The sequence below is a fragment of the Thalassophryne amazonica genome, chromosome 12 (genome assembly GCF_902500255.1).
Source record: "Thalassophryne amazonica chromosome 12, fThaAma1.1, whole genome shotgun sequence".
NCBI classification, from domain to species: Eukaryota; Metazoa; Chordata; class Actinopteri; order Batrachoidiformes; family Batrachoididae; genus Thalassophryne; species Thalassophryne amazonica.
This window is the reverse complement of record NC_047114.1, coordinates 73,667,129-73,691,841: the sequence shown is the minus strand read 5'-3', so window position 1 is coordinate 73,691,841 and position 24,713 is coordinate 73,667,129. Positions and strand designations below refer to the sequence as shown.

The 24,713-nt window shown below is 40.5% G+C and overlaps 1 protein-coding gene across 2 annotated transcripts; it reads right to left on the bottom strand.

Annotated features, from left to right (window-relative positions):
• Positions 1 to 4,834: 4,834 nt before the first annotated feature.
• On the bottom strand, positions 4,835 to 23,616 carry mcm4 (minichromosome maintenance complex component 4). 2 transcript variants are annotated; one of them, XM_034184107.1, is made up of 17 exons: positions 22,827 to 23,616; positions 22,022 to 22,099; positions 21,774 to 21,929; positions 21,522 to 21,685; positions 21,267 to 21,368; positions 20,647 to 20,742; positions 20,464 to 20,559; positions 19,859 to 19,997; positions 19,453 to 19,673; positions 19,202 to 19,322; positions 18,865 to 19,124; positions 14,970 to 15,335; positions 14,707 to 14,834; positions 10,971 to 11,178; positions 10,555 to 10,783; positions 10,321 to 10,454; positions 4,835 to 5,248 (listed from the first exon to the last, which is right to left on the bottom strand). In XM_034184107.1, the coding sequence occupies exons 2-17, from the start codon at positions 22,083 to 22,085 to the stop codon at positions 5,153 to 5,155; spliced, it is 2,580 nt and encodes an 859-aa protein (XP_034039998.1). In that variant the 5' UTR covers positions 22,086 to 22,099; positions 22,827 to 23,616; the 3' UTR covers positions 4,835 to 5,152. The 2 variants fall into 2 exon arrangements, with proteins under 2 accessions (XP_034039998.1, XP_034039997.1); XM_034184106.1 differs by lacking the exon at positions 22,827 to 23,616 and having other exon boundaries at positions 22,022 to 22,416.
• Between the last annotated feature and the right edge of the window lie 1,097 nt (positions 23,617 to 24,713).

Below are 24,713 nucleotides of genomic sequence, written 5' to 3'. Positions count from 1 at the left end.
CAAAACATGAAATATATTTAGTTTATGCAGTCTACAATGAATCACTTTTTTCCCCCATGCATCTCAACTTTTTCTAATTTGGCATTGTAATTACTCCCAACCAATAATGTTTTAAGAGTCATTTAATGGTGTTTTCTGTTGGTTTTACACAATTCCAACACTAACTCTATTAAATAAAAAGACAACCATTTTAATTCATACAACTAATGAATCATATACACAATTTTTATCTTAATGTAGGCCTGTTAGTTAATCATTTGGTAAGCAAACCAAATACATATATATTACTCACTCATCTTCAACCATTCATCCTGGATCAGATCATGGGGGCAACAGCTCCAGCAGGGGATCCCAAACTTCCCTTTCCTAAATGTGGAGATATAATCTCCACACTTAGTCCTGGGTCTCCCCCAGGGTTTCCTCCCAGCTGACTGTCGCTGGAACACCTCCCTAAGGAGGCGCCTTACCACATGCCCAAACCACCTCAGCTGGCGGAAAGGTGCAGAAATTCTACTCCGAGCACAACCATCCTGAGGAAACCCATTTCAGCCACTTGTACTTGTTATCTAGTCCTTTCTGTCATGACCCAACACTCATGACCATAAATGAGTAGGAACAGACTGACTGGTAGATCAAGAACTTTGCCTTTCGGCTCAACTCCCTTTTTGTTACAACAGCGAATGCCACACTGTCCCCGCTGTGCTGATTCTCCAGCCAATGTCATCCTCCATTGTCCCCTCACTTGTGAACAAGACCCCGAGGTACTTGAACTCCTTCACTTCAGGCAAGACCTCAAAATTTTGTCACTGGATTCCCAGCTTCTCCTCATAATGCTTCTTCTGGGCAGCCAACAGTTTGCTATTATAAGTATCCTGGGATTTCAGATCTTGTTTGAAATGGTTTTGAATCATAACAATCTGCCTCTGAAAGTCCATCTTCATATCATCCAGCAGTTCTCTCATCATGACTGACTCAGCTTCCATCTCTCCATCTTCTCAGTTTGCACAGTCCACCTTTGATTTACTCTCCACGTCAAGGGTTTGGATAAGCGCGACAACCCAAAATAATTGTTCTGCCTTCTGCTGCTCAACGAGTATGTCTTTTGATGTTTCTGTGTAGGCTCTCAGTTGTCCAGGTGGTTTCCATAGTAGAGAAGCTTGAGTCTTCGACTGGACTGGGTTGCTTGACGCGAGGATGTTCCGCTTCAAATTGCAGAAGCTTCCTCAGCTAAAATTCTTTCTCTGGTAGTCTGACTTCTGTCGTGACTCTTGTAGAGAAGAATAAACAGAAGCCACAAAAGCTGGAGTTTTAAACCTAACCAGACCCCTCCTACCGAGAGGCAGACTGCTATAGGCTAGCGACTAAACAATAGTTGTAATTAGCACCTATTGTGTTCTAGTTAGCATCCTCCTAATGACAGGGCAGCTGTCCCTCCTAATGACGGGACGGACGCCTCTCCTGATGGCTCCCTTGACGACTCTCCTGATGACGTGAATGACTCATTACCATGAACAAAAGACTGAAACTGCTTTGAACTGAGTACCCCATTGTAAACAGGCTGGGTTTCAACTGTTTCACATAGAATGCCTCTTTGACCCCTCTCTCAAACTATTTCTTCTCTCTGGCTAAGATTTTAACTTCCTTGTCCTCAAACATGTGGCTAGTGTCTTTAAGGTGGAGATGAACTGCAGACTGAGGTCCACTGGCACCCTCTGCGGTGCTGGTATAGCCTTTTGTGTAAAGGTTGCTTAGGCTCACCTATGTAGTGTTCGTTACAGTTTTCCTGACATCTGATAGAATACACTATGTTGCTCTGTTTGTAACTAGGGATCCTGTCCTTAGGGTGAACTAATGTCTGTCTCAAGGTGTTAACCAGTTTAAAGTAAACTGGAATTTTGTGCTGTCTGAAGATCCTCTAGTTTTTCCCCTACTCCTGCTAAATAAGGGAGACACACTCTTCTTCTCGTCTCCGTCTTCTGTCTGGTCTCTTTGTTCTCTGTGACTTCTGCACTTTGTCCAGGGACCATCGTGGGTACATCGCGGGAATTTTAGCTGAGGAAGCTTCTGCGATTTGAAGCGAAACGTCCTCGCATCAAGCAACCCAGTCCAGTCGAAGATTCAAGCTTCTCTACTATGTCTTTTGATGTTGCTTTATGACATATATATGGTCCATTGCTTTCTTGGTCCTTGTGACATCAGGTATTCCAATTCCATTAATCTGTATCGGTAATTATGACATTTAAGTGGCTGTTTTCTTGTTTGTTTTGCTTTTTGTTTTTTAATAAACAAATAAGTTGATAGAAAAACATCAAGACCAAGGAAAATGACCCCAAAAACACTTTTTTTTTTTTATATCGACAACCAGGCAGGGCTGGTGGCCAAGTTAAGGCAGTTTTGGATTCTGGACAAATTTCCAAGACCTTAAATGGTCTCATCTATGCAACAAATGTTACACAATTCTTGCCCAAGAGCAGAATGACAAATTACACATTCTCAAACTGCACTGAAAAGAAAATGCTACATTAATAAACATTAGCCGCCATGCCGGCTGCCATTAGTTTGAAAGAGGAGACTGACATTTGAGTCGACAGAGCCAAAAATACTCGTACACATCTGTTGCTGTGAAAGGGCAACACTAGACCAAGTCCAGACTGGAGTCTTCACACAACATATCGTAAGACACACGGTCATCCACCACAAATACAATTTGGTTTCATTGATCGGTGGCGCCCAACTACACTGTGCAGGATGTGATGCAATAAAAGTATGGGTCGGAAAGCGCTGTTGCCATTCCTCAAAATTGTACTACAGTTTCAGCCATGACCAACTAAAGTTACCAAATCTGGTCTCTGCAGTTTAGACATTTCCATTAATGCTTTCATTTAAATACCTTTTCTCTTGGATGTTTGCATTCTTAGTTTTGTGGAAGTTGCATTATAGAAACAGCAGCAACACGACCAACAGCCTCTCTGAATCTTCTGATTATATTATGGACTGTAGATGATGGAATCCTTAAAATCCTTGCAATTGAACGTTGAGAAACATTGTTCTTAAACTGTTGGCCTATTTTTTTCGTGCAGTTGTTCACAAAGTGGTGATGCTCGTCCCATCTTTGCTTGTGAACAGCTGAGCCTTTTGGGGATGCTCCTTTTATACCCAAGCATGACACTCACCTGTTTCCAATTAGGTGTTCTTTGAGCATTCATCAACTTTCCCAGTCTTTTGTTGCCCCGTCTCAACTTTTTTGAAATGTGTTGCAGGCATCCATTTCAAAATGAGCAAATATTTGCACAAAAACAAAGTTCATCAGTTTGAAGATTAAATATCTTGTCTTTGTGGTGCATTCAATTGAATATAGGTTGAAGAGGATTTGCAAATCATTGTATTCTGTTTTTATTTACATTTTACACAACATCCCAACTTCCTTGGAATTGGGGTTGTACATATTGCTTATCACAATAGAAGGCAAGGGAGCATGAATCCCCTGTAAGCAAACAAGAAAAACTGAAGGGGAACAAAATCATGACTGGTGAAGGCAAAATATAATCTGCAACCTCACCACTAGACGACACCAAATCCTACACACTGGAGCTTTAATGAATTTGCTGTATTGTACAAAACTAGTGCAGTGCCCATAGGAAGTTTGTATTCCTATAGAAAATTGGGAGCCAGATCAATACCGCGTATTAATGCAAAATACGACCACCAGACCAAATGAATTCTAAATAAAGTGTTGTGAAATATCACAAGAATGCAGTGCTTTCAAATGTCACCAGTTATAATATATAACCATTGAAAATACCTGTACAGTATTTAGCAGTGCTTAAATTTTCCAATTTTACAAACTATATCTCGTCATTTTTAAATGGTTTATCTATTAAAGAGTAAAAACTGAAGGAAATCAATTGTAAGGCCTGAAAGAAAGAAGTAGGAAGTATTTTAGCCATAAGGTCAAGCGAGAGGGGAAAGTGTTGGCTTTTTAAATACTTGAAAGACACTGGACTCATTGAGAGGATTTAGTACTGCTATAATGGACTGATACAGCAGGTGGCAGTAATGTAGCAATAAGGATGTTTGCTACCATTAAACGACAAAGAAGAAGGGTGCACTTGATTTTATGCACAGGGTTACGTTTTGAGAGGAGCGAGTTTTGTGTCAAAATAAAGCCATAAATATATATGTTTTTAAATTTTTTTTAAGTTGGCAGTTTTATATATGATAAACGGATCAAGGAAACAAATTTTGACAGAAATCCGTATACAAACGGGGGATTTGCAGGACGGAGACGCCATGGAGGGCGCCATCTTCGAAGTACTAATGTTGCAATGTCAAATTAAAGGTATGTCAAATTAAAGGTTTTGAAAATGAATCCCCCAAATTTTCATAATAAAGGATGCACATCATCGTGCCATGCGCAAGCCATAGCCGAACGCTGAGCAAGATCTGAGAGGTATGCCACACACACACACACACGTTTCTTGCTTTATAGATAGATGGCATAGCAAGCATGAAAAGCTAATCCTGTTGCAAAGCTCGAGTTCTCTGCCTCTGCTAGTGCCCCTTCTTGTTGCTAGAATGTTCTTTCTCATTGTACAAACCTATCTTTGTTCTTCCCCTGTATTAGTCCGACTTGAAAAAACCTGCTCTTGCTTTAGCAAGAGGCCACATAATAGTCATAGGCGAGGTGTGTGCAAAAATGTTGCACAGCATTAACGTGAACTCTCATACCCTCAGGCATAATTCAAACCACAGAAGTGGAATTTAAGAGTGTTGTATTCCCCAGACAGTTTTAAACTTAAGCCATATTTACATTAATGACAGTGCAATAAGCCCGTTAACATTCAAACACTCAATTTTATTCAACATTATTAACAGCTATTCAAAGCAAGGGACACTGATGGTCCAAGAAGAAGTAAACTGTGCCAGCTGGACAATCAGAGTACACTGGGCTTAAGGGTAATACTTAGAAAATGCAATTCTCATTAATGAGCAGAAACACTTAAATTATATCTGCCAGCACGTTTTCCTTTTCTTTATGAAAACCAGTAGGGGAAACTGAATGCATCAAAAATCCAGGATGTTCAAATGTTTAAATCTACAGAAGTGGAGCTACTGGTAATATTATGGGATGTCCAGAACTGCAAGATGAACATTATGCGAGGAGACGAACTGTTTTCCCGGTGACGGTCAAATAATCCTCATCAGCCAAAGCTTGGAGCGCCTCGTCAAACAGCTCCTTGGTGATGGCCTGAAATCGAGATGAAAACAGACATTATTACCAAAGAGCGATTAATAAGTCACAACTGAAAGCTTTTAAAAAGGGAACTTCCAACTACATTTGTACCAAATTTCATGAACTGCAACTCAATCATTTAACACAAGCCTTTTCCACTTCCTTTCAATTTAAATGGAACACATTTATATAGCATTTTTTCATCTGAGCCAGAAGCTCAAAGCGCTTTACAACAATGCCTCACATTCATTCAAATATCAGAGTGCTGCCATGCAAGGTGCTCACTACACAACGGGAGCAACTCGGGAATTAGGGACCTTGCCCAAGGGCCCTCAGTGACCGTCTGGCCTGGGTGGGGTTTGAATCGAGGACCCTCTGATCTCAAGCCCAAGGCTTAACCACTAGACCATCACCTCCCATTACAACGTGTTAATGAGGAATAAAAATCACATGCCTCCCTCAAGTGCCAAAACACCACAATTTCTTAAATTTTCTAGAATTTTCATGCATCCTGTGAAAAATCTGTGCAGTTCACGGAATGAACACACATGCGTCTTGGCAGAAGCAAGTCCAAAGGCCCCCCCCCCCCCCCCCCCCCCCCCCCAATACATTTTGCACAGCACTTAAATTGCCCAATGTCCTGTCATACTTGTCAATATCAGGTTTTGTGACATTCCTAAAGTCTACCATGCACTGTTATTTAGTTACATGTTCTCAGGAACGCGTCTAAAAGACAGGTCTAAGAACAATGACAATATCCAAACTACAGTCACAGAGGCAGCAGGACTTAACATTTGGCAAGATTTAGTTTCCTGAAAGGACGGATTAATTATCAATATAATTCTTTGGGAGTCTATGTTAGTTTGTCTGGTGAAAAACTCAAAAACCACACAATTACATGTTTCTAATCAAAATTCAGTTTTTTAAAGCTCATTATAAACCCCACAGCTCACAATGGAGGGAGACAGCTCATGCTAACGCTAGCAATACAATACATGATGCTAACAGGTCTTCATACTAACACTAACCTGTTAGCAACACAACAGGTCTTCATACCAACACTAGCCCATTAGCATCACATTATGTGATGCTAGCAGATCTTCATACTAACACTAACTAGTCTGAGCTGGGACTTTTGTTTGAAGTAACTGGGTGTGATATGAATTGCCCTTTTAGGGATCAATAAAGTTGCTTGAATCTTGAATCTAGCCCGTTAGCATCACATTATGTGATGCTAGCAGGTCTTCATACTAACACTAGCTAGTCTGAGCTGGGACTTTTGTTTGAAGTAACTGGGTGTGATAATTGCCTTTTAGGGATAAAATTTGTTTGAATCTTGAATCTAGCCCATTAGCATCACATTATGTGATGCTAGTGACTTGTCAAGCTAATGTTAAACCCTTAGCACCATGTTTTATGGCCCAGTCACACGGCACATGACGATTCCCAGTGGTGGGCACAGATAACCAAAAAATTAACTTCGATAACAGATAATCAGATAACTGAAAAGTTATCGTCAATAAAGATAAAACAATAAACCACCCAAAAATGTATCGGAAGTTACAGATAATCGATAATATTGTCTCTGGTACATTTACAACTACTAATAAAACAAATTTAAGTTTTAATGCCACAATAGCTTCCAGTAATATTAAAAACTAACAACAGACCCAAACAATGAGACCACACTTTCGTCTTTGAACATTCTGCCCCTGCTGGAAGCGCTTGTTTACTACAGAGGTCCCAGCACAGAGGCACTCAGAGCAGCCATAAAGCCAACTCTCTATCAATCACAACGCTCCGGTCAGGCGGAGGTCTTGAAAAATAAAGTCATGCTGACTTTATTGCTGACACTGATTTTGATTTATAAATAACATTAATACCGATAGAATAACTCCATTAATGTCAATGTCATTTGTACAAAGTTACAATATAGCATATATCTTTTAATGTTGAATAATGCACTAATTCTGAGGTTTTGTAACAAACACAGACAGATCGCAAAGGATTCTGGGTAAAAGTGCCTCTGCTAAACACTGATTGGTTCAGTCATTCATTTTGTAAACCAACACGTTAATGTGACGTCTGTCGTGTGTTGGTGTTTACAGATAAATGTGCTTTTGTAAAATATTTCATTTTTTTATTTGTAAAAACAGGCATTTTTACGGAGCCCTGGAAGTGTCATCGCAAAATGTTTTGCATGTGGAGAGAATGTGTGCATGTTTTATGATGTTGTAAAACGTACTTTACACTGTGGGAAATGATTTTTCATACAGGAATTTTTTGGACCAAGTTTCAGGTTAATTGCGCATCCTGCATCGTGTAGTGTACATGGAGTAACAAGCTGCGTTTAACATCTCAGGACCACCTCCTGATCGCCGATTGTATGGTCCAATGAAAATCAAACCTGTTTGATATTATTCTGGTCGGCCGTCGTGAGGGTATCCTGCTGCTGAAAAGCTACAAGCATCTACCCGCTCGCACTGTGCCTGTGCAAACACCGCAGAGCTGTCTTGTAATGTTATTTATTTATTTTTGCTGCTTTGTTTTGAAACTTCATATCAAAAAAAAAAAAAAAAAGCCATTTGCAAAGCCAAAAAGTTGATTTGACAATCATCTGATATAACCGGGGTCAAAATAAATAGAACACTGCCATCTACTGGTGTCCAGACGCTTAGTACTTAGGGCGAATACTGCCATGAACACTACTGGCCAGTAGATGGCAGTAGAGACCTTGAAAACAAAATTCCAGATAATCCCTGTCCGCTACATTTAAAATGCGTGGAATTTAACAAACGCAAATACAATAACATCTATAAACCCAGAGAATATATTCACAAGAGTTTTAGGCACTAGAGTTTAATGCTGTTGTCCGTGGAGCCTGAACAGAGTGTCTGAAATGCAATTATCCTGTCGTGAACGTACTGAGATTACATCATCCTACCCATAATGCACTGCTGGGCACAGCATGTGCTCACAAAACCTGATATAGTCAATCATCTTTACATTTATATTTATTCCCCCTTTTGACAGTTTTGTTATAAATCAATATACGAGGTCTGTCCATAAAGTAACGGTCCTTTTTATTTTTTTCAAAAACTATATGGATTTCATTCATATGTTTTTACGTCAGACATGCCTGAACCCTCGTGCGCATGCATGAGTTTTTCCACGCCTGTCGGTGACATCATTCGCCTGTGAGCACGCCTTGGGAAGGAGTGGTCCCGCCCCCTCGTCGGATTTTCATTGTCTGGAAATGGCGGAATGAAAAGGACTTTTTTCCATCAGAATTTTTTCAGAAGCTGTTAGAGACTGGCACCTGGAAACCATTTGAAAAATTTATCTGGCTTTCGGTGAAAATTTTACGGGCTTCACAGAGAATAAGGACTTTAACTACAGCTTTAAGGACCCCTTTAAGGACGGTCGGTGCGCCACGCTCCGAGCTGCAATGACGAGGCACAAACCACTGGATCATTTCTAAGCTGATGGCTCTGTGGATATGAGACCGTCCTGTGTTCTTTCTCTGGTTATCACAAGAGCTGAACATCAGCCATTTTCCGGCAGATTTCACTTTTAACAAGAGATTTTGTCATGGCAAGCCGCGCGGAGGCTTTGCGCGTCACGACCGATTCGCTCACAGGCGAATGACGTCACCGACAGGCGTGGAAAAACTCATGCATGCGCACGAGGGTTCAAGCATGTCTGACGTAAAAACATATGAATGAAATCCATATAGTTTTTGAAAAAAATAAAAAGGATCGTTACTTTATGGACAGACCTCGTATATTGATTTATAACAGAAAACTGTCAAAAGGGGGAATAAATATAAATGTAAAGATGATTGACTATATCAGAGCAGTAAATTGATCAGTGCGTGTGAACGAGCATTGACTCACGTGCGGTTATTTCAACCAGCTGCAGCTGATGCACAACGTGAATTCTGCCTTCCAGAACAGCTCTTTATATAATCATTTGAATTATCTACCTGTTGCCACATGTACAGAAGGGCTGAATTGTCATTCCTACACTCATATTGTTATATTTAATAAAAAATAATAAGCAGATGCAGCAGCTGCTGCTGCTAATGCTGCATTCAAGTACCGTCGGAAATTACACAACTTTGTTGTTTCAAATTCAGCAGTTGCTTGTGGCAAAATAATTAATTGTATCCACACAAAAGATTAATTCTGGCCTATATAAGGTGCCTGAGGTCACTGAAGCTGACCCCCAAACAGGCTGAGTATGCCCTGTAATTTCCGATGGTACATGAACACAGCAGCAGCCTCAGCGCTCACAAACCGGCTTCTGCACTGTGTGAAAACATTCAGCCAGTCGAACGAAGTCAAACTAAACAAACGATTAAAAAACATGACGAACAACAGCAAAATGAAACAGACGAATTGAGGTTTTCGTTGCCCTTCGTTCAAATTTTTCAACAGTTTAAAATCCTGATGAAGTGCCAGCTGCAGGAACGAAGCTGTGTGAAGGTTAAGCGATGCCAACAAAAGTCAACGAAAGTCCAGATTTCTTGTTTTGTTAGGTCTTCGTTGCCCTTCCTTAAGTGCCGTGTGACTGGGCCATTACGCTAACGAGTTTTCATGAGCATGTACATATTTACGTTAGCATATATCTAAGCATACTTTGTTTTTTAAGCAATGCCGCAACACAATTACAGCATTTACTAATTATGAACAGCAAACTGGATTAAAAATTATATTGGATCATGTTTCTCAGTATTTTTTCAGTAATCGTCACAAGGTAAGATTCAATTCTATGCCTAAAGAAAAAAAAAAAGAAGCTTTTATATATATATATATATATATATATATATATATATATATATATATATATATATATATATATATATATATATATAATTTTATTTTGGGGATTTTCAGATAGATTAGACTGGATGCATCCACGGGGATTATGCTCGTACATGAAGTAAATCTGCTTAACTAAATTTGACACGTGCTCTTTCATTTCACAGGGTTTGACAAATAACACATTTCCCTCCTTTAGTGACTCATTTCAAACAATTTTCAATAGTTTGGCTTTAACACTAGTAGGTAATGAAAAGTATTTACAGTGGGAGACTGTCCTCGGAGGTCATCCAGCAGCTGCTGGTACTTCATGGTGGGCGTCTTCCCCTTGGACTGGATCAGTTTCTTCAGGGCTTGGGCGACTTCCTCTTTACGCTTGCGGGCTGTGGCACTCATACCTGCGATTAAAAATATATTTTTTTAAAAATGAAGTTGTCTGACGTGACCGTCTGTCGCCGCACAAGGAGTTAATATCTCCACAGCATCGCCTCGGCACACCTGTGGTGAGAATAGAGATGTCGACGAATCCCGTCCTGGGGTCCGTGGCCGACTGCTTGAGGGCCTCACGGTGGAGCCTCTTGGCCTCCTCCACGTCAATGGTCTCCACTTTGTCAGAGAAACGCACCTTGGCGTGAGCTTCTGCCAAGCGAATCAGGGACTCCAGCTGTCTCGGGTAGGCAGACACCATGCCCCGCCCACTGCCAATCTTCCTCATATCCACATAGGCCTTTTGGGGGGAATATATCCAAAGTCAGATGATGTCACAGGCGATTCCAAATGAAGTTAAATCTGACAGGCATCAAACTTTCTAAATCTATCTGGTAAAAGAAGAATAAAACAAAATGCAAACATAACCCTCACCCAATTATGGAAATTATATAAGAAAAACCAAACTTCTATTTGAAACCTGATACCTCAATGAGGGCCTGACTGGCTTCCTCGCTCAGTCTGGGACTTATGTACGTTCGTGCATATGCAATGTAGTCCTTCAGCACGGCCATGTCAAGAAACTCCTCCTGCATCTGCTCCTCGCTCTGGTAGTACAGCGACACCAAGTGGTGAGCCAGCCTGCGGTCGTAAGCCTCATCTTGTGGATCCAGCATCAGGAAGATGAGATCGAATCTGAATATTTAAAAAACAAATTTGATGTCACAGTGGGTTGGATGCCAGTAATAAAACCAGGTCGTTATTGTAAATAAGAATTTTTTTTCTTAATAACTTACCTGGTTAAATAAAGGTTAAATCAAAATAATAATAATAATAATAATAATGTCAACTATTTTTAAAGTAAAGTGCACAACTTCAGTCCTGATATGTTTAAAAAAAATTTAAAAAATAAATAAAAAGGTTGTTTTTGTGACGGTAACGTAATCGAGAGGTTTTCTGCCTGCAAAACATTGTGGTTCATGGAGTGCAACGAAACTGTTGATTGTGATCAAATATATGACTGAATTTGACTTTTCAGCAGCCTTTTACGCATGGACAGAGCAACAAATTAAAGATTAGCCTCATGTTTATTGAAGTAGACTTATTTTCAAAAGTCTGACTCAGATGTTTGCCCTTTTATTGCCTGTTCAGTTTTATTATCACCGCCAACGAGGAGGTTACGTTTTTGCCTGTTTGTTTATGAACAGCCTGGAACCCACAATTTTTCGTATATCGTTATGAAGTCTTTACAGAGGATTATATCCTGACAGAAAAGAACCGATTCAATTTTCAAGGTCATAGGTTAAAGGGCAAAAATCAGGAGAAATTAATATCCTTTTGTTAAATTATTTTTATTCAGTTAGTAAATTGAACAGCAGGGAGAAAAAAGAAAGAAACACAGAACCCCTGGCCCAGGCAGAGATATATATATATATATATATATATATATATATATATATATATATATATATATATATATATATATATGAGTTGGTGATTAGTTTTCGGAAGACTCATGGAGGCCTTGGAGCAGCCAAGAATAGCCAATTCAGCATCAGGGGGATTGGAACACATGTACGCCTTTTCATACCAATCAAATATCTTGGACCAGAATACTGTCAAAGAAGGGCAAGACCAAAATGCATGAGACAATGTACTCTCAGACACTTTGCACCTGTCACAAAGTGGGGAAACAGCAGGATAGATTTTATGCAGCCTAACCTTTGACTAATGAAGACGATGAACCACTTTGAACTGAATTAGGTGGTGTCTGCTGTTAACAGAACAAGACTTTACTGTACCTAGGCTGTTCTCCCATACTTTGTCGGAAATGCAGATGCCAAGTTCTGTTGACCAGGTGTCTTTAATTTTACTACTAGATATCGGTTCACACTATTCAAAAACATTTAAAAATTTGGACACTAAATGCTTGGAATCTGGGGAATTTTGAAGAATATATATATAAAAAAAAATGTGTTCCCTTCTGAGAGCCTCAGAGTTGGATAGTTTAAATTGAACGTAATGCCTGACCTGTAGATAGCGAAAAAAGTGTGAATGTGGCAAACCAAACTTCTCCCTCAGTGATTCAAAAGATGCGAACTGTCCATCTATATAGAGGTGTTTAATAGAAATTAATCCTCTCTCTCCAGGAAGTGAAAACTTTATCAGACCATAGGGGTAGAAACAAATGATTGTAACAGATTGGTGTTAGGACAGAGGTCTCGGGCAAGCACAGGGCCTTCCTAAGCTGATTAAGAATCCTGACTGAATGCTTCAATACAAAGCCCAGCCTCTTTGAATCGCTTGCCTTCTCTAGTTTAGAAAACAATAACGCAGGTAGGAAAGAGTTGACAGCAGAGTTTGCCTCCATTTTTAGCCACGGAGGGCACTATTGGTCAGGTTTTCAGGAGTTCCCTGTTGCCAATACATGAGGGCTCTTATGTTAGCAGCCCAGTAGTAGTGTTTAAAACATGGCAAACTGAGCCCACCCTCAGCCTCTGGCTTCTGCAGATGGATTTTAGAAATCCTGTGGGTTTTGTAATTCCAAACGTAGGATAAAATTATAGCATCCAACTCTTTAAAGAAGGCAGACGTAAGAAAGATAGGTAAGTTCTGACAAAGATAAAGAAATCTAGGAAGAGAGCACATCTTAATTGAGTTTATCCGGCCAATCAGACAAAGGTAGAGTTTTCGAGCTTTCTATATTTTGTTTAAGTTTTGAGACAAACTCTGCAAAGTTTGACTTGAACAGCAACCGAAAATCCCTGGGAAATCACTATCCTTTAATATTGAACAAATTTCATATTTGAGAACGTTATGTAGGATGATATCTTTATCAACTGACAAAGTTTGATCCAGTGTCACAGTCGGAACCTCTTCAACCTTTAGACCAGGGGTCACCAACCTTGCACCTGGAGATCACCTACCCTAAATATTTTCCACACATACGTACCTGTTGACTATTAAATCTGCTGTTTCCTCACTCTTGATTGACTGAGCACACCTGAATTTCCAAACTAACAGTAGGAGTTTGAAAACATGCAGTGCACGCGATCTCCTGGAGCAGGACCTCTCCAAATGTCAATTAGCCAGCAATGTTGTGACTACAAGGTGACAACACCTCATTTTTCATGATTTATTTAATTATTTTTATGTCACACTACAACAGATCAGACTGCAGGTTACGTGTAACTGTCAGATACAGAAAGCTTAATTAATCCCTGAAGAGCAACTCAGTCACTACAGTCCCTGAGCTACCCATACGCATTCCTACAAAATAAAAGAATTCAGAGGTTGGTATGCTGGAGAAAAAAAAAACAAAACTGCTACACACATGGGCAAGTTCAAGAATAAAAGTCTATTGAATAAAAACCATAATAAAACAGACTAAATAAGAGCAATCAGAAATTTCTGATGTCCGCCAATGTGGATCACCTCCAAAATTCAGTGGAGTTTTCCATGCCCTAACATTCATCTGTGATGAAAATTTGGTGAGAATCTGTGAAGTAGTTTTGACGTAATCGTGCTAACAGACAGAGAGATAAATAAATATAAATGCCAATGATTTTATTACATCCTTGGCGGACGTAATAAAGGTAAAGTGTATATGTGCATCAGCCTGTTAGGTTCTGCGACTGCCTGTTATGTGGAAAGTGCAAAACTAAAAGAAAGTAAAAGCAGCAGCGTTGTCTTCAGCAGCTTAATGGCAGAAAGAAGAAATTACTCTAAGTAGCGGTTTGTCTTCCGGTGTTGGGGGGAAACACCATCGTGCCAGCATCTAAAAGCTCACTGGACAGGACATGAAGATGATTAATGATACAGTTAGTCTTCTGAAGGACACGTTTCTCCCAGAGTTCAGATCGCTCTGTTGGGCTCCAATATTTTTGGAGCAACCCTTAATGTTAGACTGTTTCTGTCCTTCACAGTCAGACAATTAAACCAACAAATTAGTAAAAAAGTTATCAAACTCTGACTGGACACAGAATAGATTTGGAGACACCAAAAAAATGAATCTTCTGCAGCAAACTGATTCTCCATTGGGCGCTTTTAAAAATCAAGTCAGTATTCATGTCAAATACGGTGTCCGAGTACTTTGAGTCGACCTCCTTGCCATGGATACTGGATGAGGAATTAACCTCGTTTTTCCTGAAATCAATCACAAGTTCCTTCGTTTCCAAGTTCACTGAGTTTTGTGAAAAAAGTTCATTTTCTTAGGTTGCTCACCTGGAGAGCAGCGTGTGAGGCAGCTGAATGTTCTCGATTGTGGTCTTCTTGGGATTCCACTGAGACTCCACGGGGTTGGCAGCTGCCAGGACGGCGGTGCGGGCATTGAGCTGGCAAATAATCCCAGCCTGCAGACGCAGGAGAGTGAGGGGAGCATTCTCTAATTACACTCTCTTAAAAACGGCACACTCCGCCGAACAAATCACACCGGCTCTGTCAGGTTTATATGCGCCAATGGGTGCGTTGCAATGTGTCAGCTGTACCTTGGCGATGGAGAGAGTCTGCTGCTCCATGACCTCGTGCAGCACCGATCGAGTGTTGTCGCTCATCTTGTCAAACTCATCGATGCAGCAGATGCCGTTATCGCTGAGCACCAGCGCGCCAGTCTGCAGCACCAGCTGCCTGGTCTCCGGGTCCTTCATCACGTAGGCAGTGAGCCCAACGGCGCTGGAGCCTTTCCCCGACGTGTACTGGCCACGTGGCACCAGGTTGTACACGTACTGCAGAAGCTGAGACTTGCTGGTGCCCGGGTCTCCGCACAGCAGGATGTTAACCTCTGCACGGAAGTTCCCCCTGCCCGTCTGGCTGAAGTCCTTCCGAGTACCACCGAACAACTGCAGTAGGATGCCCTGAAGGAGGGGAGAGTTCAAAAACCCAGAATGAGAGGCCAAGTATTTTACATTAACCAAGCAGCATCAATTTCAACAACTTTCTAATTTGAGAAGCATAAATTTAAAACATTCTGGTTCTAAATTCTCAATGAAGTTTTGTTTTTCTTCCATCTTATTGTGAGTTTAGCATCACACGGTTTGGAGGAGACATCTGAAGACCTGTGCTGGAATCTGCGTAAATATGATCACATCAACAGTTCCCAGACATCCTCCACGCTAAATCTGTCAGACGCGAAAGCAGGACATCATGGGAGGCCTGAACAACTGGCAGAACATGATAATATTACAAAAAAGAATATATATAGCAAAAATGACGTGTGAAGTGTGCCGTATACTTCTAAGTGCAGAGTATTTCAGAAATCTGTAATCTGGTGTTTCTCACCTGCAACTAATGATCATTTTCACAGATGATCATTTATTTTCTTGATTAGTTCTTAGGTACATAAAATTGCAAAAAATGACAATCAACAACCACCCATCTGTCATGATGTCCACAACCCGAAGATATTCCGTTTGTTGCCAAGTAGGAGCAAAAAAAAAAAACCAAAACAACAAAAACGAAAAAACTAGTAAAAATAAATCACGTTACTCATATTTAAGAAGCTAAAACAAGAGAAGTTAGAGTTTATTTTTTTTAATAAACGTTATCAATATAGTTTATTACTTTAATAGTCGATTAATTGTTGCACTCTTATTACGATTATGGTCCAGCAAAATTTCAGTAGGTGCCAGTGGCGGCTGGCCCATAGGGGGCACTTGGGCACTGCCCTCCTAGATGTGGAGGGGAAAAGTCATAATATATATATATATATATATATATATATATATATATATATATATATATTTAAAAAGTATTATCAATGTCAGTTTTACTTAATAGTATGTGCCTACATGTAATATGAATGATTAAAACATTTCCTCCAACTGACTCTCATTCAACAGTGCATTTCCACCGACAGAAGCAGAGAACGTATCATTCCTCGTCTTGGGCGCTCATTCAAAGCGCCCTTGAAATGCAGCGAAATAACCAATTGTATGTAGTTGCTAGGGAAAATTAATAAATATTTGGCAAATCAACATTGCCAAAATTAATGGCTTTGGGGCAACGGAATTTTAGCCCTTGCTACAAAAATGCGGGAACATTAGATTGCTACAGTCAGTGATATACGTTACGCTGCAGCTGCTGTCAGTCAGTCAGGCAGGAAGAGATGATGGTGACAACAATGTTTGGGTTATATTTATTTATTTTTATTTTGTCTCCGTGTGTTTTGCTGGAGTAAGTTGAAGAACTCTTCGGAGGTTTAAAACGGGACAAAACTAATCAAATCAATGACACCAAAGTTTCGCAGAGATCCTTTTGGAGGCGCATGGAGGTGTGCACATCAGATCTTTCTCGTGGTTTAATGACAATTGCATATCCCGGTTGGAGGAGAGACGTTTGTCTGACTCGTTATAAACCATGTCAGGCTTCATTCACACTGTCAGCGCGCACACGTCAAAGAGGTTGCTGATCTGCGCTCTTTACTGCGGGGTTGAAACGAGCGCATCCACCTCTGCCAGCTGCGGACTGACTCCTCTGGATCCACTTCAGATCAGGTGAGCTGACGAGCTGCTCGGATTTATTCCCGAATGTTGCTCCTGGTGTGGAAACGAGGGTGAAAATTTAAGATAAAACGAACAAGTGATGTTATTGTTTGTTTTAGGGGGTCAAAGCTGTGATCTTTTTTGGGACAGCAGACCAGTTATAATGGTAATAGGGGAGGCCGGGGCTGTTTGTAACAGTGTTCAAAGCTGCAGCCATGCTGGTATTTTGATTTCACTTTACACATTATGAGGATCAGTTCACAGAAGTGAAATATTCTTTGGAGTATTCCACAGTCTAAAACAAATTATTTGCGCAGTTTAAAAACAAAACCCTAAAATAGTAATTTGCATGTTTTTTAAAGAAATTCTAACTCAGCCACTGAGTACACACAAGACACTTATAGTAAGACAAACCCAAGTTTAGCAACGCATTTAAGTGGTTTTGTAAACTTAATTTGCTTTGTCCTCTACACTGTTAATTAATTTTAACCTATTTAATTTAAAGGTTTTGGTGTTATTAGTTAGTCAAGTTATGTAATTTAAGTTTTTCAAGCTTCTTTAGTTTGCCTCCATTCCACTCAGTAATGTTCATGCAAAATATTACCTTAATTTTCTCTCTCTCTCACACACATTTTCTCTCTCTCTCTCACACACACACATTTTCTCTCTCTCTCACACACACATTTTCTCTCTCTCACACACACATTTTCTCTCTCTCTCTCTCTGAAGGTGGTGTGAACATAGTATGTACATAATGTTCTTTTGTCAATTGAAGAATTTTTCCATATTTTGAAAGAGTGTAAATTTGGTGATATTTTCTATTTTGTTAAGGTCGGTGTCATTGTGAACCCCAGGATCTGTTTGTCTGAAGATGATGGCAGTGCAGTACAGTTTGGTGTACTGTGTGTGTGTGTAATTGGTGTCAAATAGTGAAATGTTCTTTGCACAAGAACTTGAGTGTTGTATTTGATACTGTTTCTTTCCAAAGTAGAAATGGGGTCTGATATAGCTGTAAATGGTTAACTTTATCTGTAAAACTGCTGATTTTGAGAAGGACATGAAATGATTATTGTGGAATTGTAGTAATTTTCCGACTGTTCACTTGAATGCCTGTACTGGACCAGGCAAGGGAATCTATTGGCCCCACCAAGCCTGTTTTTCACCAGCTGCCACTGGTAGGTGCATTTCCATCACAATTAGGCCAAACCGGGTCAGTATTTACAGTACAGAGGAAACATGTGAGGATGTTGGCAGATATGAAGGTTCTAGTATCTGTATCGTACATAAAAAGTGGCCTTGTGCCTCTGCTAGTCTGAGCCACCCAATTTAATTCTCCACTTCTTCATACAGCTTCAAATCACAAGAGAAGTCACCTCAAACAGCTCCGACTGAAAAGAGACTCAACTCAAAACCATCACATCAACGCCTGACCTGTGCTTTGAGAACCAACATCAGAACTTTGTAAAACGTAACGCCAGTTATTGGATTTATTGGTTTACAGATCCGCCGAGTGCTCCAAAAATTGCAGACTCAGTGGGGGAGGGGGGAGAAGAAGTTGAAGATGAGTGTGTGAGTCTCTGTGAGGGCACCAATGGAAGTTGAGAGACAGAGCTCCTGGACATTATCATATGTTTAAGCTTTGCACGGAAATGCAGATTTTCACTTTTTTTAAATTCCATCCCCCAAAAATCTGACTATCATGTCTATTACACGGATCCGTGGATCGCTCGATGGCTCCAGCAAGACCGATCCCGCAAACCATTTTTTCCCCCCGACCAACCCTGTCCTTCGAGTCTCAGAAAAATCCGTAAACCAATAAATCCAATAGCTGTGGTCTAACAGAAGAATGAGAGTCCATCAAAAGTTCTCAAAGCACAGAATGATTTTTGGAGCCCATCTGCACCTTTTTGATGTCTTCGTGTTCGTAGATGCTCGGCGCCAAAGCAGAGGCGAGGCGCTCGTAGACGTCTGGCTTGGCCGCCAGCTCCTTCAGGACCTGCACGTGGTCTTCAGTGAAGAGCTTCTGTTCGGCCTCATCGTCCAGCCCGTGCAGGCGCTTCTCGTCCGTCTTGCGGAAGTGGATGGCGTCTATGTGGGTCTTGTAGACAGACTTCACGTTGCTCTGACGTGGGTGCACGCGCATCGGCACGGCTCTGTAGATACCTGCAAAGGGGATGGCCGGAGGCCATTAGAGTAAAGAAGCGAGTTGGTGCGAGCGTCAAAATAGTTAAGATCTTTACCGGTGATGTTCACGCGGTCTCCTGGTTGAACTTTATCCACGAGGTCATTGTGAGCGTAGACGACGGTTGTGTGTGGGGTCTGACCAGCAGGCATATCCTCAGGAGACTCCTGAATTTTGATCTGTTAATAACAAAAAAAAAAAAAAAAAAACTCTTAACAGATGCCATGATGCACCCCCACCCACCCCAAACACATTCTGAGCCCAGGTGTCATTCACCACACACCAATCCCCGAATGCCACCGAACTCACCATCTGCTTATCTGAAAACACAGAGCGATTGTGAATGAGCACCAGGCTGTGGGTGTTGTTGCAGTTGCGACACACGGCCGGCTCGGCGATGCGGCCGCGATCCACCTCCACGCGCGTGCTGTAGCCGCACACCTGGCACTGGAAGAAAGCCTCCTGCATTTCAGGGATGAGCTGAGAGGTGCGGATCACCATGCCGCTGATCGTGATCAGCTGATCGATGTCTGCCGAGGCCACACACAAACACAGAACCTTCACCCCAAAGCTGAAACTTAACGTCTTACCAAACTGTGAGATGACATTCCCAACAAAGCCCACGCCAAGTACGGGAAGACACATTTGGCTTAACGGTCTTCTCAATGCATGAGATGTTACTCTGGAGGCAGTCAGGCAACGTGAATCAATTCACCTTCTGGATTGAGGCTCCTCATGTTTCTGGTTTTCAGGGCGTTGTAGGGGCGAACTTGGATCTGGTATTCCAGAACGGAGTCTGGGAAACGCTCAAAGAAAAGCTCGTTGACTGCCATGTCAAAGGTCGGGATCACTTCCTGCAATTCGGGTCAGAAACAAATAAGCAAATTATTATACAACCCAGACAAAACCTTCTTGGCCCACGGACTCAACACAGAATTTGTCATAAACTGTTGGTGATGGTTCTCTGTCATCCAGGTAGGAGACATCTACAGGATTACTGTACTGCAAGTGGACTTGTTGTTTAGCCCAGATATTTAAAGTGGGAGCTGCTGAAATAAACAGTACATCAGGGTGTTTCTACAGATTCAAATTCTGTGCGTCTGATTAAGAGGATGTGACCAAACAGAACACAGTAATATGTGATTATCAAAAACTGATGTTTATCCCGGTCACCATTTAAAGCACCGCAGACTCCAGAGAGATTTAGTCTAAATTTCTTGCTGCATGCAATCATGGTGCAGGAACACCTTTTTAATTTTTTTTTATTTTTTAATTGCACATTTCATGTCTGCAAAGAGTGAACACACATCATGGAATTACCTGTGGGTAGCAGATGAGTTGCCTGTACAGTTCTGCATCAAATGACTGCACATGCTGGCAATTCACGTTCAGCACAGGATCACCGACAACGCTGATCTGTAGAAAAAAAAAAAAAAAAAAGTCTTCCAAATGACATGTCTTTAACAATAGTCATGATTTTGTGCCAGTTGATCATTTTGCTACCTCTTCTAGCTTCTGCATGTATAACGGCTCGTTCAAGTCCAGACCTGCGTTCTCATCTTCAGTGGATGTCGGGTCAATGAAGCGATGCAGAAACCTCTAAAAGCAAAGTGAAACAAAGTGGTCGAGATGAAAAGGACGCCTTAGAATGACTGCTCCTTCCCAAGTGTAGCACCAACAGACTGAAAAACTCCTTTTGTACTTCAGGCCATCAGACTGTGCAACTCCTCACTCAGGGGGAGGAGGAGTAACAGGAAGACAGGGGAAGGGAAGGAGAGGAACAGTAGTAGCCAGTAGGAAGAAGTATTTCTGGTGTTTATATCTGTATTAAGATTTTGCAAATTGTTTTTGCACATCTACTTTTGATACCCTGTGTGCTGCTATGCAATGCTGCTGAAACCTCAATTTCCCTGAGGGATAAGTTCTATCTAATCTAAATAATTCCGAAGCAAAATCTTACATCAAATCAACTCATATGTAGTAAAAAATACAAACAAAAGTAAAACCTGGACCTTAGCCACCACACAAGCGTGTACATTTGCAGCATTAACACAGTGACCATATGCTGTGGCCAAAAACAGAAGCCATAATATAAGATTGACAATACATGCAATGAATTATACCTGAAACTTCTCTTTGCAGGTTCCCACATTGACATCAGTGCCCCAAATTACCAATCGCTGGCCAGCGTTTGGCTCACTGGTTAGTGCGCCATCACCACTTGGCTGGAACCATACAAGAAACAGTTTTTGCATTATAAATACACATTTTAGCTTTTAAAAAAATGGTGCTATTCCTACATATGCAAAAAATTTAATCTATTAACAACAATCAGCCAATAAGATAATTGTTTAAATAATCTTCGCATGTCTACTGACTGGCTCAGACTGAAGATCCACTTGAGGAGCTTTCCTGGCTGAGCCCAGATCAGGGCGCTGCCTTGCAGGAGTGCCACGCACGCCACTGCGAGGGGTCCCTTCAACCCTGGAGCTGGGGGTCCCATACATCAGCGGGGAGCTCATGTCCACTTCATTGGGTGGGACTGTTAAGGAAGATCACAAATATAAACCACGTTATTGCGAATCAGTCACAATGTGGATGAGTGAAGCTGCACTGATGTGCATCCCCACCTGAGGGACGTGGACTGGAGAAGAGAGAAGTGTCCTGTGCTGCTGCCGGACTGAGCATGTCCGCAGCTGGGGATGTGGGCATGGGCATCAGATCGCCGGAGGAATCCTGACCTCTGCGCCGCTGTGATGGAGGAGAAGTAGGATCATCGCTTCTGGCTGAGGGTGACACGTGAACAAAAAGTGAGTAAACACAGAAATTCAGGATCTTAAGAAAAGTGAGAAACAAGGACCAGCCAGGAAGAACTTACGGGTAGGTGGATTGTTGGTCCGTCCGCGTTTTCGGCCACGAGGTGTCGATGCAGGAGAAGACATTGTTGCTGTGATATCTAGAGAACAAATGGATTCAACAGAATTAACATAATGGAAAAACCAACCATGATGATAATGATTTCTGCAACTGCATCTTTATCCTTGTTTATCAGCGCCAGATGTCAAAACATTTTGGAAATACAGCTGGGCAGAAGCACTCGCAAGCACAGTATAAAACTTTTCACAAAAGATATCTCGTCCATGAAACGGGGAAAACCTGCTGGCAGTAAAAGCTAAAATAATACTTCTTTTATTTTGAGACGTTACAGTTTACCAAGAGAGAAACATGTTAAAAATGCATCTAATTGCTGCAAACTCTTCTTAAAAATACACCTATTATCAAAGTTCTCCTCATACAATTATAGCTTCAGAAAAATAAATATTATCCCACTTACTTTAATCAGTAAATAAATTTAGCAGATCTGTATAATGCATTTGTGAGACTGGGGGGAAATTTTTTAACGGAATGTGACAGTAATTATATGTATGCAATATATGAATAATGGAATGAAATTACGGCAAGTTCCATTAGCGTTATTTACGTATCACGCTCGTCTTTTCCACCATTTGACATGTGGCTGCACAGAAAACAGCAAGTTGCACTTTATTTAAATCGATTATTCATCTAAACAGAAGCGTGCTAACCATGACTACAATTCCACTAATATAAACAATCACGAATATACTATTAAATCCAAATAAGCGAATTACATCTCACACACACACACAAAAAACGATCCTTACCTCTTCTTCTGTTTGTGTGAATACTACAGAACTGGCGCGAAACTATGGGTGACGTAACTTTCGCGGGGAATTTGCACCAACGACAGACCCGTATTGTATGTTTCCTTCCGCGCGACTTTTCACAAAGGGGGGGTCGTATATTATATCCGGTTAATTCCACAGTTGCTGTTTTAATTTAACGTGTTTGTATTATCTACTAGTTACACAAACCTTACAAAGTACTTGTAAATTTAGTGTATTTTTCATCTATTTCTTTGGAATTATAAACCGAAACCACAGCGTTCTTATGTTTTCAAAGACTCCCCTGAGATGGTTTTTGGTTCGATCCAAGTCTGAGCAGACTTCTCACGCACGTACGTTAAATGGCCACCAGGTGGCGGCATTGCATAGTTTAGAAAGGCTCATAGGAGACGAAAGGTAGATTAACTGGATTACTTCTCCCTCTGAATAATATAACATTTTCGCTTTCATTTTCAATATGAACAAATGTAGGCTTTTACATGATCTTACATCCTCTGAGATAAAGTTTTTTTTTTTTTAAAGGGAAATGAATCACAATAAGCTGCCTCAAAATGAAGTCACCTGTCGTCATAGATATTTATCATAAATACAAATACTTTTTATGCTTGCAGTGACATTTATTGCATCCTGCATTCTCCTGTAGATATTATTCAGTGAAAGGATGACACAAAGTGTTGATTCAATAGATGCCCCAAGGACCATCTTATTATTACACAACTACTGTTAACCAAATATTAAAGGTGAAGTCACTTTATAAAAAAAAAAAAAAAAAAGGTCATAAGTATTTTCTTCATAGACTGCAAATTTTGTTTGGTACTGCCATAACTTTGGTGCTTATTGTCCAAATAAAAGATTCCAATTTTACACTGCCAACTATTATCAAAATTCACCTCGTCTATAAAGTTGAGATTTTGACCCATGAGGGTGAAAAATACATTGTTTTGAATATAGCATTGATTATAAGATGGCGTTCTGTTTAAGACGTTTAAAAAGGACATCCTGAACACCAAATATTAAAAACTTTTTTTTTTTTTTTAAATAAAAGCACATCTTACAGGCACTGGCGCGTTTAGATCAACAAAATCTTTTTTCTTCCCCGTACTTATTTTAAAGGCAGGTTATTTGGCCTCCCAGTCTTTCAAGGTTACACTCATGTCAGACCATATATTTCTGGTTGCTTGAATATTTGATGTCACCAGGAGCTTCGAGTTTGCATCCTAATCTCCCGAGTTCCTGGCTAAACTTACCTGACTTTTGAGTGTGTAAAGAATAAATGAAAATATATGCTATTTTACTCATAATTAGCTCTGCATGCTAACAATGCTAAAGGTTACCAAACTGAATAAAAGGTTTTGTGTTCATATTTTATATATCACAGTTTCAGGACAAGCAGTGCCTCTCCACCACGCAGCTCTATATACTAGATACACTAGCGGGTTGCTTCATTCCATTTCAGATTTGGTACCATTTACTATTGTGGATGTGTATTACATGTAAGTGTAGACTACCCAGTTTTTTTTTGTTTTTTTTTCCCCTAAAAACAGTTATTGTTGGAACAATATGGTACTCAATTTCCCAGCATGCTGCTCTAGGGTCAAGTGACATTCAATTTGTAAAATGTAACCAAAAAGAGCAAAGGAAACCACTAATATATGACACCAGAGATTCCACTGAGAACTTGGATGAAATGAGGACATGTTCCACATCAAGGTTTTGCTGGATATCTACTGCACAGGAACATTTACACAAATCTACTGTGTCAGTAAATACTAGCATTAGTTATAATCTTTTGAATTGGTGTATTGGTTTGTCACATTTGATAATATTTTACAAAACCCTAGATATGTATGTTTTACAGCTGAAAAT

Excerpts from the sequence above, each read along its gene's own strand:
- mcm4 (XM_034184107.1), bottom strand. The coding sequence starts at position 22,085 with ATGTCTTCTCCTGCATCGACACCTCGTGGCCGAAAACGCGGACGGACC. Across the intron at positions 21,686-21,773 it reads CTCCAGTCCACGTCCCTCAG|TCCCACCCAATGAAGTGGAC; the intron begins GTGGGGATGCAC and ends CTTCCTTAACAG. Across the intron at positions 14,835-14,969 it reads AGACTCTCTCCATCGCCAAG|GCTGGGATTATTTGCCAGCT; the intron begins GTACAGCTGACA and ends CTGCGTCTGCAG.